The sequence below is a fragment of the Pagrus pagrus genome (assembly GCF_965226575.1).
Source record: "Pagrus pagrus genome assembly, chromosome: 12".
Taxonomy (NCBI): Eukaryota; Metazoa; Chordata; class Actinopteri; order Spariformes; family Sparidae; genus Pagrus; species Pagrus pagrus.
In genome coordinates this window covers 10,027,771-10,044,417 of record NC_140196.1, presented here as the reverse complement: position 1 = coordinate 10,044,417, position 16,647 = coordinate 10,027,771, and the positions used below count along the sequence as shown (strand labels likewise).

At 41.8% G+C, this 16,647-nt stretch overlaps 1 protein-coding gene across 10 annotated transcripts in view; it reads right to left on the bottom strand.

Moving 5' to 3' along the window:
* Positions 1-16,647, bottom strand: part of kmt2cb (lysine (K)-specific methyltransferase 2Cb) — a 70,779-nt gene that overhangs the window by 41,324 nt on the left and 12,808 nt on the right. For 7 of the 10 annotated variants that reach the window (XM_084369542.1, XM_084369545.1, XM_084369550.1 and 4 more), the window contains exons 3-12: positions 13,594-13,682; positions 11,674-11,821; positions 10,124-10,330; positions 8,667-8,776; positions 8,409-8,518; positions 7,618-7,780; positions 7,312-7,483; positions 5,438-5,552; positions 2,497-2,672; positions 1,965-2,338 (exon numbers count right to left, since the gene is read on the bottom strand). In XM_084369542.1, the coding sequence (XP_084225668.1) occupies positions 1,965-2,338; positions 2,497-2,672; positions 5,438-5,552; positions 7,312-7,483; positions 7,618-7,780; positions 8,409-8,518; positions 8,667-8,776; positions 10,124-10,330; positions 11,674-11,821; positions 13,594-13,682 (1,664 nt within the window). The remainder of the gene's footprint in view (positions 1-1,964; positions 2,339-2,496; positions 2,673-5,437; positions 5,553-7,311; positions 7,484-7,617; positions 7,781-8,408; positions 8,519-8,666; positions 8,777-10,123; positions 10,331-11,673; positions 11,822-13,593; positions 13,683-16,647) is intronic. The other 3 variants (XM_084369546.1, XM_084369547.1, XM_084369548.1) reach the window with 1 other exon arrangement.

Sequence of the window (16,647 nt, the reverse complement as noted above, 5' to 3'; positions counted from 1 at the left end):
TAGACAGAGTGGGCAGTGTGGCTACCACTGGCATCCCCAGCTCACCGTTCATTTCCCTGATACTACACTCCACTTCTGGGAGAACTCACATGGAGTGGAGATGCAGCCCAGAGCTTCACACAAGCGGATGCCAGCATCATGTAACTCAAAGTGTTGGTGTTTAGCAAAAAGTGTCTAGAAAAGCTTAGGTGCCAAAAAAAAGGAGCTTGCGACCCATATCTCCAGATTGGTTTTGATTTGAAAACAATGTGGCTAATTCAAGAAAGGTCAATATAGTTCATTTATGTTGTATTTAGTTACGGTCTTAGCAGGGTTAGGCTGGGACGATCTCGCTGACAATAATTGACAATGAGGTCTCGACCATCGTAAATTGGGATTTAAAAAGCCCATCCAGCAGATATGTGAGAGGTGATCTGTCTGCACCCTTCACCCTTTTCTTGGCTGGTGAGAAAGTCAGGGGATGCTGTCAGAGGCTGCACCAAGTGGGAGCAAAAAACAACGTCATTGTCCATTGCAATGTTGCACTGTGGACATCGTCATATGTCAACTCAGTAACTGTTGCCCAACCCTATCTCTTGGGGTATAAAATGAACCGCGATTAAACAATCAAGTTCCTCTGTTCAGCCTGAAGTCTTTGTAGTCCTTGAATCCAATGGCCACAAATTATGGTCTTGTATTATGAAACACACTATTGTGTGTATTATTTTTCCAGCCTAGTTTAGATTGAACCAGTTCCATGCACATATGATGGACAGTTTGACAGCTCAGTTCCCAAGAACAGACATTAGTGATATAGGGGACTGTCTTTGATGAAATTACTGTTTATTAGACCACCAACGGGACAAAAATCAGCGAGCTAGCATGTTATTTCCTAAATATATGTTCAGCGGTCGTCTGGTGTTGAGATATTTGAAATATTAATTCTGAAGGACTATGAGTTAACAGTTAAAGTCAAGCAGAGATGAATTTACCATTTATCAGACAACACATGAAACAACAATTAGTTAATAATTGTGGAATGCAGTCAAGTCAAATGCCTTTAGAAATGTTAACTTATTGGCATGGCCACAACTGAGGGGACCTAAGTGGAATGCAGCTGTTTAGGCTTTCGTCATACGAAAGGGAGCAGGGTTAAATCTGTAGTAGGTTGGGAAAACGATAAAAGCGCCCATAAATGACTGACACCGCTTGATGTCTTTTGATTTAGGGTCACAAACCTGTTGCTGGCAAGCATGCACAAGATGTGATAGACAGCAGAAATGGCCACAGTGCTTCAGCAAACTCTCCCTCCGTTGAGTAGTATTAACAAGTCTGGCAGTGAGCCAAGTCAGCAAGTTAAGTTACAGTAAGTATGAGCAGCCAACTCGGGTGCCCATCTCTTAAAAAAGTGCTCTCAAGTGTAAATCTCATTCGCATAGACTGGCAGCACATACTACCTCCCCAGGTGGCATGAGGGAGAAACAAAGTACTTTTTCAAAACACAGAGTTACAAAGACAATGGAGACGCTTTAATCTGTGGCTAGTAGGACACCATCTGGTTATTGGAGAGTCCTCTTAATAAGAGAGGGAGTGCTTCTCTCTGGTCTTAGTCCAAACAACTCCCAATCCTTTCATCCGCAACAACTGCGACTTTCAAAACTTCATCAGTGCCGACACTACAGCCCAATTTTGTGTTGCATGGGCCAAAACTTTCAACTGCTTCTGCATGGCTAGAGGCTGTATCAATGAACCCTGAACTACAAAGACTCTTTTATTTTCAGTCCTATACCCTGGTGCTTGTGTGTATGATTCTGTATAATCAAAAGAGTTAGATTACTTGGCTGTACCTTGCAATAACAAGGTATGATTGATATGCTGATAAACAGATTAGATTCTCAGGGGGGGTACTTGAGCACTGAGGAAATAAAGACTCCAGGATAGCACAAGGAAAGAGATCAGAGCATTCATCTTCCTGTGTATCTAACCTTTCTGGAACAAAGACCCACCAGGCTTCTGGGCTGACGTGGCCAGCTTCTCCTCCTGGACGGTAGCCTGAACAGGCTCTGGATCTGAGTGCAATGGAACAGAGAGTAATTCCGGTTTGGGGTCATTGTGCATTTCAGGAGGCAGCTGAGTGCCAGGTTCTAGGTCCGTGTGCTTTTTAGCCAGCTGTAGGCCAGTCTCAGAGTCTGTGTGCATGGAGGCTGGCTGAGGGCTGAGCTCTGGGCCGGTGTCCATATCCTCTGCCTGTAGCGCCTGCTCTGCAGCAGGAGACCTGCAGTTGGAACAAACATAGTCCTCTCTGGGGTGGATTTCTGCTTGGCCTGAGTTCTGACGCTCGCACTCCAGGTGTAGCCATCTGAAAGGAGTATGCAGGAATTTTAAGAGATTGTTATGACATATTTATTACTGTGGTTTTCCAATTGGTTTCTTAGAATTAACAGGGAACACTGATTGCCCAATCAAAAAACAAGAGCATTGCATTTGGACTAATTACATTAGAAAAAATTATCTTACCTCTTACAACTGTGGCAGAAGAGTATGTCTTTGTGATGCTCAGGGTCCAAGATGCAGGCACACATAGGACAGCTCAGAGCAGGGTCCTGGTTTTGGACGCAGTTCTCACACAGCAGGCTGGTGTGGTGCCATTGCCTGCTGGTTCGTGTTCCACATTGGATGCATACTCTGCAGTTCTGCGGAGCAAAGGAAATCTTCTTATGAACATGACCAAACTGAAAACCATTCAGACCCAATGCAGTATGAAAACTGTGTTTCTGCTTTACAGAATTGGCACGTTAAGTCATGGAATGGGAAATGAGCATGAAACCTTCCCAGGCACACAGCGAACATGCCTATTTTTAAAGAACATGACTCTTTTCCAGCAGATTCATGAGGGGGAGCTGGGTAATTTTTACCAAAAAATAAATGCAATATTTTTAGGCCTTGATGAAATTAACTTACCAGGTTCTTTTCAAATCAAAAGGACCATTTAAACCAACCAGTCTTTCATAAATTTTATTATAGTTACACATAACAGTGCAAGACATTCGATTATTGTATATTGTTAAAGACAATTTAAAGGATAAGTACCGTTTTTTACAACCTGGACCTTATTTCTGGCAAAACATATGGTCATTTACTCACCCAGATAACTTTGGTGTCATTCGGCATCGTTCGGACGAAATTAGATCCAGTGTAGCGGCGATATATCCATATAATGGGAGAGACGGGGCAGCGACACACAGCCTCTATATAACGCATTATCTGCCACGAAACTAGTTCATTTCATCAATATTTTGTTGTGAAATGCTAGTGCTATTAGCCTCTGAGTCCGGGCTCGTCTATTGTCAACATCCGGGGTCTGTAGGCTGATCTACTACCTCTGACCTGGAAGATGTCGTCTCTGAGCTGCGCGCGCACCCGCGACAGCGCGGCTTGTTCATATGGGCTTGTTTACCTGTAGCTGCTGCTGCTAGTTTGACCCCGGATGTTGATAACGGACGAGCCCGGACTCAGAGGCTAATAGCGCTAGCATTTCATAACAAAATATTGATGAAATTAACTAGTTTCGTGGCAGATAATGTGTTATATAGAGGCTGTGTGTCGCTGCCCCGTCTCTCCCATTATATGGATATATCGCCGCTACACTGGATCTAATTTCGTCCGAACGACGCCGAATGACACCAAAGTTATCTGGGTGAGTAAATGACCATATGTTTTGCCAGAAATAAGGTCCAGGTTGTAAAAAACGGTACTTATCCTTTAAACTTTATTTTGGGGTCAAAAGGAATGAAACATGAAGATCAAATTAATCAGGTTCTGGCTGCATAGCTGCTTGACTGCGTGCAACGTACTGCTGAGTAGGGTTACGAATGGCAGGCGTCTGAATTCAAAGCATGGAGCACAGCTAAGAACTTTTTGTTTTCCTGCTTTGTCCTAAACGTTTTGGAATCATTTTAAAAAAGGATCTGTATCAGCTATATAAAGCACTTTGCTATTTTTTTGTCAGCTTGCATACCCCGAAAACAATAGTCCCACTGCTTTTCAAAAGTCTTTGGAACAGTTTTGTTGCTGCAGAGTTGTGAGCTACAGAGCCACAAAGCAAATAAATGGCAGCCAGCATTTTTGATGAGATATCCATACTGACAGCACGCAACAGCAAGAGCTGCTTTGGGTTAAAAGCAGGCATTTGACTTGTATTTCAGCAGCATTCATTTAATTCTGCTGTTGATTCAGTATTTTGCTCATGTGGAGAAACAAAGAGACGCTGACGAAATTTTGACATTTCAGTCATGTACTCAAATCATAAGACTATCAAATATGAAACATTGCTCAACCAATTTTGTGTTAACTTATCAAGCTTTCAAAAATAATTAAATAAAAAAGAAGTTGTGATGCTGCACAAGATTATACTTTTTTTAATGTGCTGCAAAAAATGTCCTTAAGGTCCGGGGGGGGAGTTTATGAGTCAATGTCAGTAACTAGTGTTAAAATGACATTTTTTTAAAGGGGAGATTCGACAGAGTGATAGCTGTTTCCAGTTGTCTTATTTTCCACAAGAAATCATCATGAAATTTGTTTATGAGAACTGTACCACGACTAACTATCTCTCTGCAATAAAGTGATTGGGAGTTTAATAGACCAGCTGGCTGCTCAGCTTGAGTGAGCTCGGTGCTCTTCCATGACAGACAATATGACAGAGCACTGAAACTGGAACAATGAATCATTTTTCATTGATCTCTATGTCAGCAAGACAATTGCACTCAGAACAAAACTACCATGTGAGTGGGGTATGGGTTGATGGCGAGAGGCAAGTGGCAAAGATGCGTGTGGGTTGTGTGTTCCTCCTGTGCTGAGTCAGATAGAGAAGCCAAGTGTGAAGACCTTTCATCACCTGCTGGCTCTATTGTCATGGCCTTCGCTAACCGCTGCAGCGAATTGCATGGTGTGTTAACCAGCTGCCTGAGAGAGGAGCACACCATTTACACGGCTGGAGGATGGAGGGCGGGGCCGCAGTGAGGGATTGCGTGTGATTAACTTGCACACACATGTACACACACTCGCATACTGCTTTATCTTAAGGCAGTGAGACTGAACTGAAGCCTTTTAAAAGATCAGCCGGTGTGAGTCATTTGTTAACCCTGAGAAGCTCACATACAAACCACCAAAGTCATATTCTGGTGGGTGGTAGACATTTTACTCTGTGCCTGAGCAAAGACTCATACCTTGAATGTTTCCACTGAATATTACAATCCACACAGAGTGAGAATTTGCGATTTTGCTTAAAGGTTACACCTGGTGGAAACAATCTGGGCATCACATTCAACAGTTTGGAACTTCAATCGAAACACAGCTTCAGGATTTTTTTCCCCCATACCAGCCAGTATGGAAAAACGATAACCTGTTTTCATATCGTCGTAGAAATAAGCCGTCCAGCATTATAGGAAGTCTTTCCTACCTTACATCTCCATCCGTTGGTGGGAAGAGATTCCATAGCAGGTTGCAAACAGAAGGTATGGTAGCCTTTGTCACACATGTCACACACCAGCATTTTAGTGTCCTCTCCTGGGTTTCTACAAAGAGAGACAGAGGGTTGTGCAAAATGGGTCAGCATAAGACTTGAAAACATAAACTGCAAAAAGCTACACAGGATTTTTTATTTGGTACAGTAGTTACATGGATGATAATAGTCGTGGGTTTCTCCTTTTGGAACTGTCATCTTTAGGAGGTTTCCTGAACAAAATCTGTTTTTACACAATGCTTTACTTCTCAGTTTCACTTTCTTCTCTTTGATTTTCCAAAGCAGGTGTATTCTTTGAGATTGTTTTCATCTCTTGTTTGAACTGATCTGTAGTTTCTACTATACTGGATCTTAGTTTTACACCAAGTATCAGCTCTGTTTGTTACCGTGTTGATGAATGAAGGCATGCATGAATCAGAAGAGAGAAGCAGCCTTTTTCTGCCGTGACTAATATGTACTCTCTGTTCTGATTTTTCAAAAATAGCGAGAATTATTTGTTGTTGTTTTAGTGTACGCCTTGCCAACATTTTAATATTTTACTTCTAAACCATCTAAAAAACAATAGTCATTCACAATGAAAACCTTATTTTTGCCAGACCAGGTGGAAGACTGGATGAACACACTGAAAACCTATTGTTGATAAGTACATACAGAAGATGAGCACCGCAATAATGTGTAGGCCAGGACATGCAACAAGTCGTCCTGCTATGTTGCATCCAATACCACGAACAATTACCTGTAGAAAACCTTAGGGTGAACTTGTTATACCTTTAGATATTAAGGATTTATGTATTTATTTATTTCTGTCAGTAATTTGATACCTGTAAACTATCTTTTCTAATGTTATATGGCCAGCAGTGTAATATTTTTATAAGGTAAGATAAGACATTATTGATCCCTAATGATAAAAATTCCCTTTTTACAGCAGCTCAAGAGTCATGAGCAAAGGGGAAAATAGTGATTCAATGATCGCTGAAAAATTAAACAAGACAAAACAAGATAAAATAGAATAGAATAACAGAAAAATAAACTATGTACACTATTCTTCCTTTACATACACATATGACCAAGAAGGACAACTGCACCCAAGGTAATACTAACAACAACATAGAAATGTTAGTATGGTCAAATATTAGCTCAGCTGATATACAGTAGCTTGGGGCGTATAGCTGTGTGTCTCAGTGTGTGGGGGTGCTACATCTCTAATTGTAAGGTTGACAATGAGTAATGCAGAAGAATTGGTTGGGGAAAAAACAAACAAAAGGCTTTTTCCTGGGCAAATATGGATGTATTTAAATTAGTTTTACTTCTTTAAACACAGGTAAGATTTTAGATTGGTATAACCTCCCCAATAAAATAAAAAAAAATAAATAAAAAAAAAATGGTGAAACCAAAATAAGTCATAGGAAGCAGGTCTCAACTCTCATGCCATCCATTATAGTGACAATATATCATGAACCCGTCTCATCTTGAAAAAACACCATGCTATGCAGTAATAACATGGTGCTAGGGTTTCTATGTAAATACAGAACAGAAAGCTCAATGGACATTGTTCACCTAAGGCAAACAGGCTCGGTTGCTAGCAGAGCTCCTGCGATGTTTAAATAAGGTCAGAAGTTACAAGACTGAGCTTTAGGGTACAACATCCAGTTAGCTCCTCGCAAACCACAGAGGTAAACAAACCAGCAGTTAGCACCATGCCTGATAGCTATACAGAAAAACAGTAAGAAGAAAAGTGAAGAAAAAGCAAGAGATGAAAAAAAATATTCAGGCTGAGATTCGTTATTTAGGCGGGTGGGAAGGTCACTCACTTGCATGTCAGGCAGATTTTGCACTCAGGGCACTGCCAACCTGCCCTCCTCAGAGGGGTCACGGCCATGTCCAGGCATATCCCATGGTAATGCTGACCGCAACTGGTGCAGAAGAGCTGGTCCAGTAGGTCCCCCGGGCTATCACATAGCGCGCAATTTACTTCGTCTACAACTATGGGCAGGAAAATTAAAGAAAGAGTCAGTTAAGTCAAGGGAGACTAACAGATAAAATGTCAAATATTCCCTCACGCAAATCAATTTATTTTAGCTTTTTACATACAATGTATCCAATTCTACTCAACTTACATTTGTGAATGGCCAATGCAGAGTGTTCTGGGCAGAGGAGCGAGAGAGTCCTGATATCCTGAAAGGTCCCAGCTGCCCCCGCACAGGGGTAATGGTAGAGTTGAGCACATCCTTCAGCACAGCACTTAATGGATGCTCCAAGGCGCTTACAGTATGCACAGTGCTGCAGAAAGAGAGAGAAAAAGAGAGAGAGCGAGAGACCGTTAAATATGACTAAAATGTCTTTATCCGCAACTAAAATTAATACATTCTGTGAACAGCCAAGGAAACAACAACCTCTTAAACAGGTCCATGGCATTTCTTATGACTGACAGCTTATGTTAAGACAGTACTTTAGCCTGTAATGTCTCTTTGGAAATCATCGGGTATCTCAGATTAGGATCAAGACCCCTGTTTAAACCCCTGTTTTAGCCCCCTGGTGATCAAATTCATGACAGAGCCTCACCCATTCCCTATTTGTCTCAGTTCTATGAGTGTGCACTAATAGCCACTCTGGAGATCAAGTGGAAGACTCGCTGATGGGCTGCACGAGCAATGGGTTGCTAACGCAATCAGAGAGCCATGCCACTGCTAACACTGGCAGCTAAGCTGCCATGAGAGCTCAGCCCGTTGAGTGGCGTGACCTTTTCCATTTCACAGCTGAGAGATCCGCGCTGCCGGCCCGACCTTTACCAGCCAGTCTGATCCATCAGCTTTGCCGTGCCTCACTGAAGCAGTCCCTCCCCTGCTGCCCCAACACATTAAGATGGTGTTAACACCTATTAGTCCATGGATGTTCTCCCCTGACTCACCTTTGTGCTCCCTGAGTCAATGGCTCTGTCCACATTAAGCAGAGATTGTCCCTCGCCCTCACAAACACCTTCGGACCACAAGGCACAACTCTGATGTGCCCAGCATTGCCCTGAAATTTCAAGACATAAAAAGGACGTGATGATTAGAATCACATAAACATCTGGTGCAGATTCTGCATCAACATATGCATTCATGAGTACTCTCACCCATTCATGTCTTTTAAAAAGCAGTGAAAATGTTTCTTTTAGTGATCTTACCTGACTCAAAGAGAGACTGGACGTTGAGATCTTGTGGAAGGCCGACATGAGAAAGCTCATCCCAAAATCGACTGGCTGGGTCTGGTTCTTCCTCGCAGTTTTCAGACCCACTGGAACAAAGGAAGAGGTTTTCAGAGAAAGCGGGTCAGCGCAGGTTTTTTTTTGGTTTTGTTTTTTAAGAGGAGGACAGCTGACAGATATGCAACGCAGGAGAAGGACAGTCTGAATCAATTAAGGAATGAATCGAGAGCAAAGACATAAAGGTAGAGGACGATGTGCAGTTTTTACAAAAGCAGAGAGATGAAGACAGAGAGAATGAGCTGGGGGAAAATGTTAGAGAGCAAATAAAAAGCTGTGGGGGAGGAGGGAGAGGAGGAGGAGGAGGAGAAGAAGGAAGAGGGCCATCTTGTTTGGTGTGTGCACAAGAGGCTGGCTGTTCAGTCTCATAAAGTCTGTTGAAAAGGATGCGTTTCCCTGAGTCCCTGGCTTCGACTAGTGAGCTGCATTGCATGCGGAAAATGTGGAGAGGGAGCATTAGCATTTAAAAAGGACCCCAAGTTCCAGTAAACAAACCAACGGCCAAAACCAAGAGACTGGTTTCTGGAAGCATGATGGCACACTCGTGACAAACAGCCTTGACAGCTTATTGTTCACAGCCAAAGTTTCATCACCAATTATATAATGATCTTCTCTCACAGTTTCCCCCTCTGTCCACCACCTCTGCTTCTCTGACAAATCAATATACAATTTCTCCTCCTGCCCTGTGCTCCCTCCTGTGCCTCTGTGTGGCACAGCCAAGGACTGGCCCCAATGACCAATCACACGGCAACAACACAACAGCTACTGGTTGGCTTGGCATGCTGCCAGACGCATACTGCTTCTCACTGCCCATTACATCACTGGGAGCCCGGAGAGACACCCAACTGATTCCAAAGGACCAAAACAAATTAGGCAGCTGTCCAAAAGAGTCCGAGGAGGGTCCTTTGTTGGCACAGTGTGGAAATATGCGAGTGCTCATGCACAAAGACACAGGAATGGCTCATGTGCACCCTTCACCTTATGTGGCATCCCTGGGCATGGGGACACCAACTGCTAAGGCAAAGTGATAATCTAGCCTTCAAATGTAGACAACCTGCTAACAGAGAGAGGCCTGTTACCATGTGAGGTCTGTGAGGTCTGTGTGTGTAGGTAAATATTGGATTTTGGCCACACACTGCTATGCACATGAGTATCAATTCTGCTTTCCAGGGAAAGGGTAAAAGGTCATTTCACCAAAAATAAAACCATCCATTTTATAAATAGCAAAATAGTAAATATTTGGGTCATAATGAAGATTTCTACACCAGTTATTTCCTGTCCAGTTTCTACAGGGACAAACTCACAACAGGGACTCATCACAGATGACTTGACTGAGTGCCAAACCACTTGTAACAACATTGTCAGCCAGGCCTACTTACTTCGTCTTTTCCCTCTGTCCTGAGGTGGTCTCTCCGGCCATTTTTGGCTGAGTGGTTTTATCACCATCACTGCTATCGCTTGTTGAGCCTCCTCCACCCTTGTGGCTGAAGAGTGCTTCAAACTGAGGCGTGGTGCTGAACACTCGCAGTTCCCCCTGACCCAGCAGGCTACGGCCACCGCAGTAACAGAAGGCACAGAGATGCTCGCTGAAACAAAGAAAATGGGTGGAAGGGGGTGTTAAATTATATATACCTACTGTGACTTAATACAGTGCCACGCATGTCACCATGAATTAAGGCCTCCTTCTTCTGGGAATACAACTGTCTGGGCAGCACCATGCATATAAACACATAATGGCTGCATTTGTGAGGCAGGTACACACACACACACACACACAAAATGAACTATTTGTGAAATCCACATGATATACGAGTAGATGGTCAGACTCTTGTCTCACATGCACTTTAACCTGTCTTGACCGTATTAGTGCGTAAATACTTTCAAATTCCTTAGATTTTTTTTTAATCACAACATAACATTTTTATTTTTCATTTAATCGCAAAATAAAACTAGCAGTTTCTTTTTTTAAACAATCGAGGTTATCACGATTTCTTGTTGCATGTGCTGTGATTTAAACGAAGGAAGAAACGATAATGTATTTGCACCTTTTCCTGTTTGCACTCTTACATGATGTGTTAAGAATTAAATTGAAAGGTATTATTGGTTGCACCTAAATGCACCAGCTATGTTCACTGGCTACTTATTGTGTTTAATAAATTATGATTTCACTTACTGCTGTTTGTTTGGGCTGAAAACCCTCAAGTTTTTATCCTGTTAGGTACTGAAAGGTATTATTGGGTGTGCCTAAATAATGTGCTGGTACACCTAAATGAAAAAGTTAGGCACACCAGTGAAAGCAGTAAAAAGATAGTCTGGAGCCCTGTATACAGCTTTGATTTTAATGGCATTTTAACTACATCGGCTACCTCTACACATTCAGGTTGGTTAATTGTGCATGATTTTGCTTCTGCAAGAAGTTGAAAACCAAAACCATCACCTTACAACAGTAACTGGACATGGAAGTGTTGCAGATTTCATGTGAGAAAAACGTGTGTGAGAAGAGTGATAAAAAGACAAAAGGAGAATAGTAGCCAAAAGCTGGAAAGTTGAGAAACAACATGGGTGGTTAATATTCATCACATTTGTAAGGGATGAGTTGGCCTCGTTAATAAGATCCCAGGAGATGCTGCTGGTCTGCCCTCCATCTTTAACATCGATAGCCGAGACAGGCCAGGAGATTGATTACAACCTTTAACAGAGTGGCACCTGGGAGGAGAGTGCTGCCTCTCTACCAAGTGATGACTCCATTTCAGTTCATACATGCATATGTACATAGCAAAGAAAACATCATGTCATATTGCTGAACACAAATGCACAATTGTATTCTAAGGCTTAAACATACATATGTACACAATCATAAAAAAACTTTGAAAAGGTCACAAGGATCTTTATTTCTCAAATGGTTCAGTGGAAGTTTAGTGTTTCTAACCTGCTTTTGACTTCTCTACTCGCTGGGACAGATGGTCCTGCTGAACTCTCAGCTGGAGGGCTCTGGGCCAGAGGGGAAGAGGGCTTGTCCTCCTCTGGCACCTCTGTGGCCACCACTTCCACAGTTTCCACTGGCTGGATTGGCGTTTCTGATGGTAACAAAAAAATAAAACGTTAAGTGATTTAAGTAGGAAATGACGAAGCATTAAATCCCCATAAAGCATTTGTGAGCATGTTTAGGGTTGGCCTCTATGCTATTATCTGCTATTCAAGTCATTCCCAATTATGTCTGTAAAATCAGCATGCAGCCTCTGAAAGATACAAGCTGTCATAGGGCAGGGTGATTGCATTCTAGTCAGTTTCCTCCAGGTCAGAAACACAGCCTTTATTAGTGAGATGGATGGTAAAATATGGGTACCATATGCTCAAGCACTGATTACTGTAAACCCACTGGGACCGTCAAGCTCTTGTACAGAATAGCAATAACAATGGAGGCAGGGAAAACACTAAGAATCATGGCAAGCCAAAATATCTCAAGAAGTGGGGTTTAATATTCATGGGAATTATTTTGCCTGAAATACGACTACACCCAATTTTGTTACCATCATGTGTACTTTCGATCTAAATTACAAAAAAAAGAGGCTCAATTCACTGTGTTAATCATACAAAACAACTCCCAAACGTACCTCTCACTGAGACTTTGGGCCATGCAAAATTTTATTTACATTTCACTGAGACGTAATTAGGCTAATACTGCAATGAATCAGCGTCATCTGATGGAATTACACAAGGACATATTCAAGCTCATTACCTCCTAATAACTGAACGCACCTGTGGAAGAACTTCTTATGGTTATGAATGACGTGTCGGAAATTCTGTATCACCTTTGTTTGTTCTATAATTAAATATTTTACAATAACCTGGTCATTCTGATAAGCCTTTATGGGTTACTATGTGTAGAGTATTATTAAGTGTTTGGGTATTTTTTTTGTTTCAAACACATTCAAAATGTTTTCAGAAGTGGTTTGTATAAAACATTTTAGCTGAACTGTACACAGGACACAAATCAAGGGTTATACACAAGGTCAACACAGGGGATCAGGTCTTGACCTTTTCAAACCACAGATAAGTCTGCTTGGTGTATGCACATGTCTTTAGAGACAGGACTGAACAGAATATGTATATTTCAAATTGACAAATGCCTCGAGGCAGAGAGGGCCACTGAGGGAATCGCTATGATTTTGGTGGACATGGGAGAAGACGGAAAAGGCAAAACTCAAGTGCTTGCTCTGTTTTTATCGAAGCATGAAAAAAATAAAAATAAATAAAATTATATTGTTGGAATGCTCTGAAACTGATGATATTCATCTTTTGTTTATGCAAAGTAAACCCCAGCTAATACAAGTAAAGCTAGCCACTGGCAGAATTTTATTCCCTAATATCTACAGCACAGCAACAGGGCAGTGCTGAGATGTAGGAGAATGGGAGGCATGGTCACGTGATGTGATGTACACACATAAAAAAGCACATAAATGGGTCTGGAGAGACTGATGGGATTTTAAAAAGCTTTTAGAGGGCATTAGCCTTGGGCTCTTTCCCACTGCACCTCAATGCCAATCTCGGAGCAGGAGGAAAGATGGAAGCAGTAAGGGGAGAAAAAAAAAATACACACCCACTGCAGCTTCACAGCTCAAGCTAAACCCTTTCAATTATAGCCCTGAAGTAGAAGCATGGGGTGCCAAGAAAAAGCTCTCATCCATCCTTCTCCAGGAGAGGGAGACTCCTCTACCTTTGCAGAAATACCCTTTTGAAGCGCTCCCTGCATGAGGCTGCCTGGATGAGCGAGTTCAAGTCTTGTATCAGTCCCAGTATAACCAACGTGTACATAATGGATCAAAAAAGGGGGATTGCAATATCTCACCTGTGTCCTGAGGGCCTATGGACTCTGTTATCTCAGTCCCATCCATGCTGTCCTCCTCATCCAGAACAACCCTCCCTCTGGTGCGACCCCTAGGGTGAGGAAGAGACACAAACAAAAAAATTGAGGCAGTGAGAAAAAGAATAAGACAAGAAATAGTGCCTGGGTTTGCCTCAGGAGGGGGGTGGCGGTGCGGTCATGAATTAGTTAAATATAGTCACAGCTGTCACTGATTTTTAATGGAGGCACTCAAGCCGCTGGGCAAGGCGGAAGGCTGGTAGTGGGGGGTGTACAATAAAGACTGGTAGTTATGTGGAGTTTAAAGGATGGAGGAAGGCCAATCTGGATAACTCTACACATTCAGGTTGATAAATTAAATAACGAGGCACTAATGGTATTAATAGAACATCATCCGCAATTTAATACCTACGTAGGGTGACAGTGTTACAACAAATCAACATTTACTATGTCTCATACCATAACTCATTGTGTGTGTTCTACATGGAGTAAATGCCTTCATCATTTACAGTTCCCTGAGGGATGAAGTCCAAGTGAACATGCTCTAGTTTAATTTCAAATCAGAATACAGACATTACTTAATATATGATACTAGTTCTGCAATTTAACACACAAAACAATTGTATTTTCATGAATATGCATGAATCATGTTTGGCATCTTGAAATAAAGGCTTCCATGTTGTTTACTAGCGATTGCAATGTACAACACATCCCATTCCAATAAAACAGACATTGTTCATTAAGGCTGTGTACAAAACCAACTTCTCTGTGTTTTTGAATACACGGAGACTTCAGTATTTTTTTGTTATTATTCAAATTACAAAACAAAAAATTATGCATACTACTGTAACTACAATCACACCCCCAAAAAGGCAAATCGATTCTGCTTACTGAACATTAATTATCATGAGGCTATAAAGGAATAGTTCACGCAATGTGTGCCAACTGAATGTCGGGCGAAGTGTCGTATTCCACAACATATCTTCATATCTCCTGTTCAATGCAATCTAAGTCTCTGGAAACCCAGCAATCCCAAATTGATTCAAGAAGACGTTATTTACATCTAAGCCGAAATATTCACTGTAGCTGCTAAGCTAGAAGCGCTAGGTGTACAAGCTTAACCGTTCATCAAGGGCGTACATAATGTCTTCCGACATCAATATGGGTACTTAACGCTCCCAGAGACTTGGATTATGACAGAGGAGCTGTATAAAGCCATTTTATGTTTGTTTTTTTTTCACTTGTTTTTTAGGTTTTAAAACACGTCCCCATCTAGATTAAATCCAAGCAGTGGCTGGCTTGACCAGGTCTTCACAAATGATGACTCACTTGACCGCATCATGTTTTGATTCAGAGTGTGAACAGAGGAGGAGGAGCTATTCACAGAAGGTTCATTGTCAATGTGTTTGTGTGAGGGCGAGAGCGGGTGAAGAGGGCCTAAATCAATGCGTTACGCAGCTCTATAAAATAAGATTTTACCCATCTTAAAGACTTAAACTCACTATGTGGCGATCAGAGTTGATATTGTGGTGGACCACCACAAATAAATGAATGGGAAACAATAGAATTAATAGAACAATGCACTCAAACTTAAGTATGCAGGTGACCAACAGAGGCTTCTCAAATCCTGTGCAAAATGTCCTGCCACTACAGTGACACACTGACCCTCCACCCTATAAGACCCAAAGCTTATTATATAAAAGCCATCTAAGAAAGCTTTAAACCAAGTTACATAATTTACTGTAAAGCTATTCAGATGTAACAGGTGTAATATATACAGTACTAAATTTATTTGCACCATGCAGGTTAGCGGTGCATGATATTGACAACAACTGACATTGCGATATTTATCTGCAATATATATTGTGATGTGAAAAAAACCCAGGAATTTTCACCTGATAACTTGGATAGTTCCATTTGTGGGGAGTGCATTTTATCTAACCACTAGGGAAGGCCCTGCTTTATTTAATGTCCCGATGAAGAATAATTGGTGATTGTTGGCTTGCTGTGCATGCAGAGCCTGCATTATCACTTACAAGTAACAAACTCCCATACATCCAAACACCCTTAAAATTGGATGAAATTACTTAATATTAGACGGACGTTTTTGCATTTATATCAAGCAGCAAAAAAAGCTTTAGTACGACACATTTTAGTTAATTTGCCTTACTTGATACTGCACATCCTGCAATGTGACTACTGCGCATGTGCATGTTGTGATGTCAATGCTGAAACAATATATACACTGCAGGTACACACAAATATTGGATCAGGACTGTGTATTAGCAAAAATGCATTACTAAAAAAGGACTTGGATTGAGATCCAAGGCAAAAAAAAAAAAACTTGATCGGGATATCCCTCCTCATGTGTCTACCTCCTGTTGAGTGACCCAAATATATCTCATTACTGCTCCTTTCCAAGATTTTCTCTCTGGGGTCCCATGTTAAACGCAATCTTAGCCTTTTCTCCACTCCCCCTGTCCTCTCTTTAAAGGAGTCATCGCATTTTTAAAACAAGAAAAAAATGTTGCCATTACAAAGAGAGTGAAACCCTTCCAATATCTCACTGAATGTGCACTGTCAGCATATCAGACTACCATATGCCTGTGTGCCAACTCATACAGATGCACATACACACACGCGCGCACACACACACGCACACACACACACACCTCTTTCACATACAGTATGGAGAGATCCGTCAGTGTCAGCATCCTCCAATGGGAGCTCTGTTAAACTAATCTTGGAGGCGACATGTGGAGGGGATAATTGTCATGGATACAAATTAAATAGCATCATCAATTGTTAGCTTGCTAAGTGGGGAGAGCAAACACAGGCCAAATGAGAGCAGCACGTCTCAGGGGTACTCAGGAGGATACAGAGGGTTGGAAGTGAGGGAGGAGATGCAGGGATGGAGGGGGGTGGGGTAATTTTCGGTGCCACTGGAGAGAAAAATCACAAATGGCTGGATGCCAAATCAACCCCTCCCTCTAAATGACTTCCATGTCAAGATAAGGAACAACCCTGAAAACCAAGAAT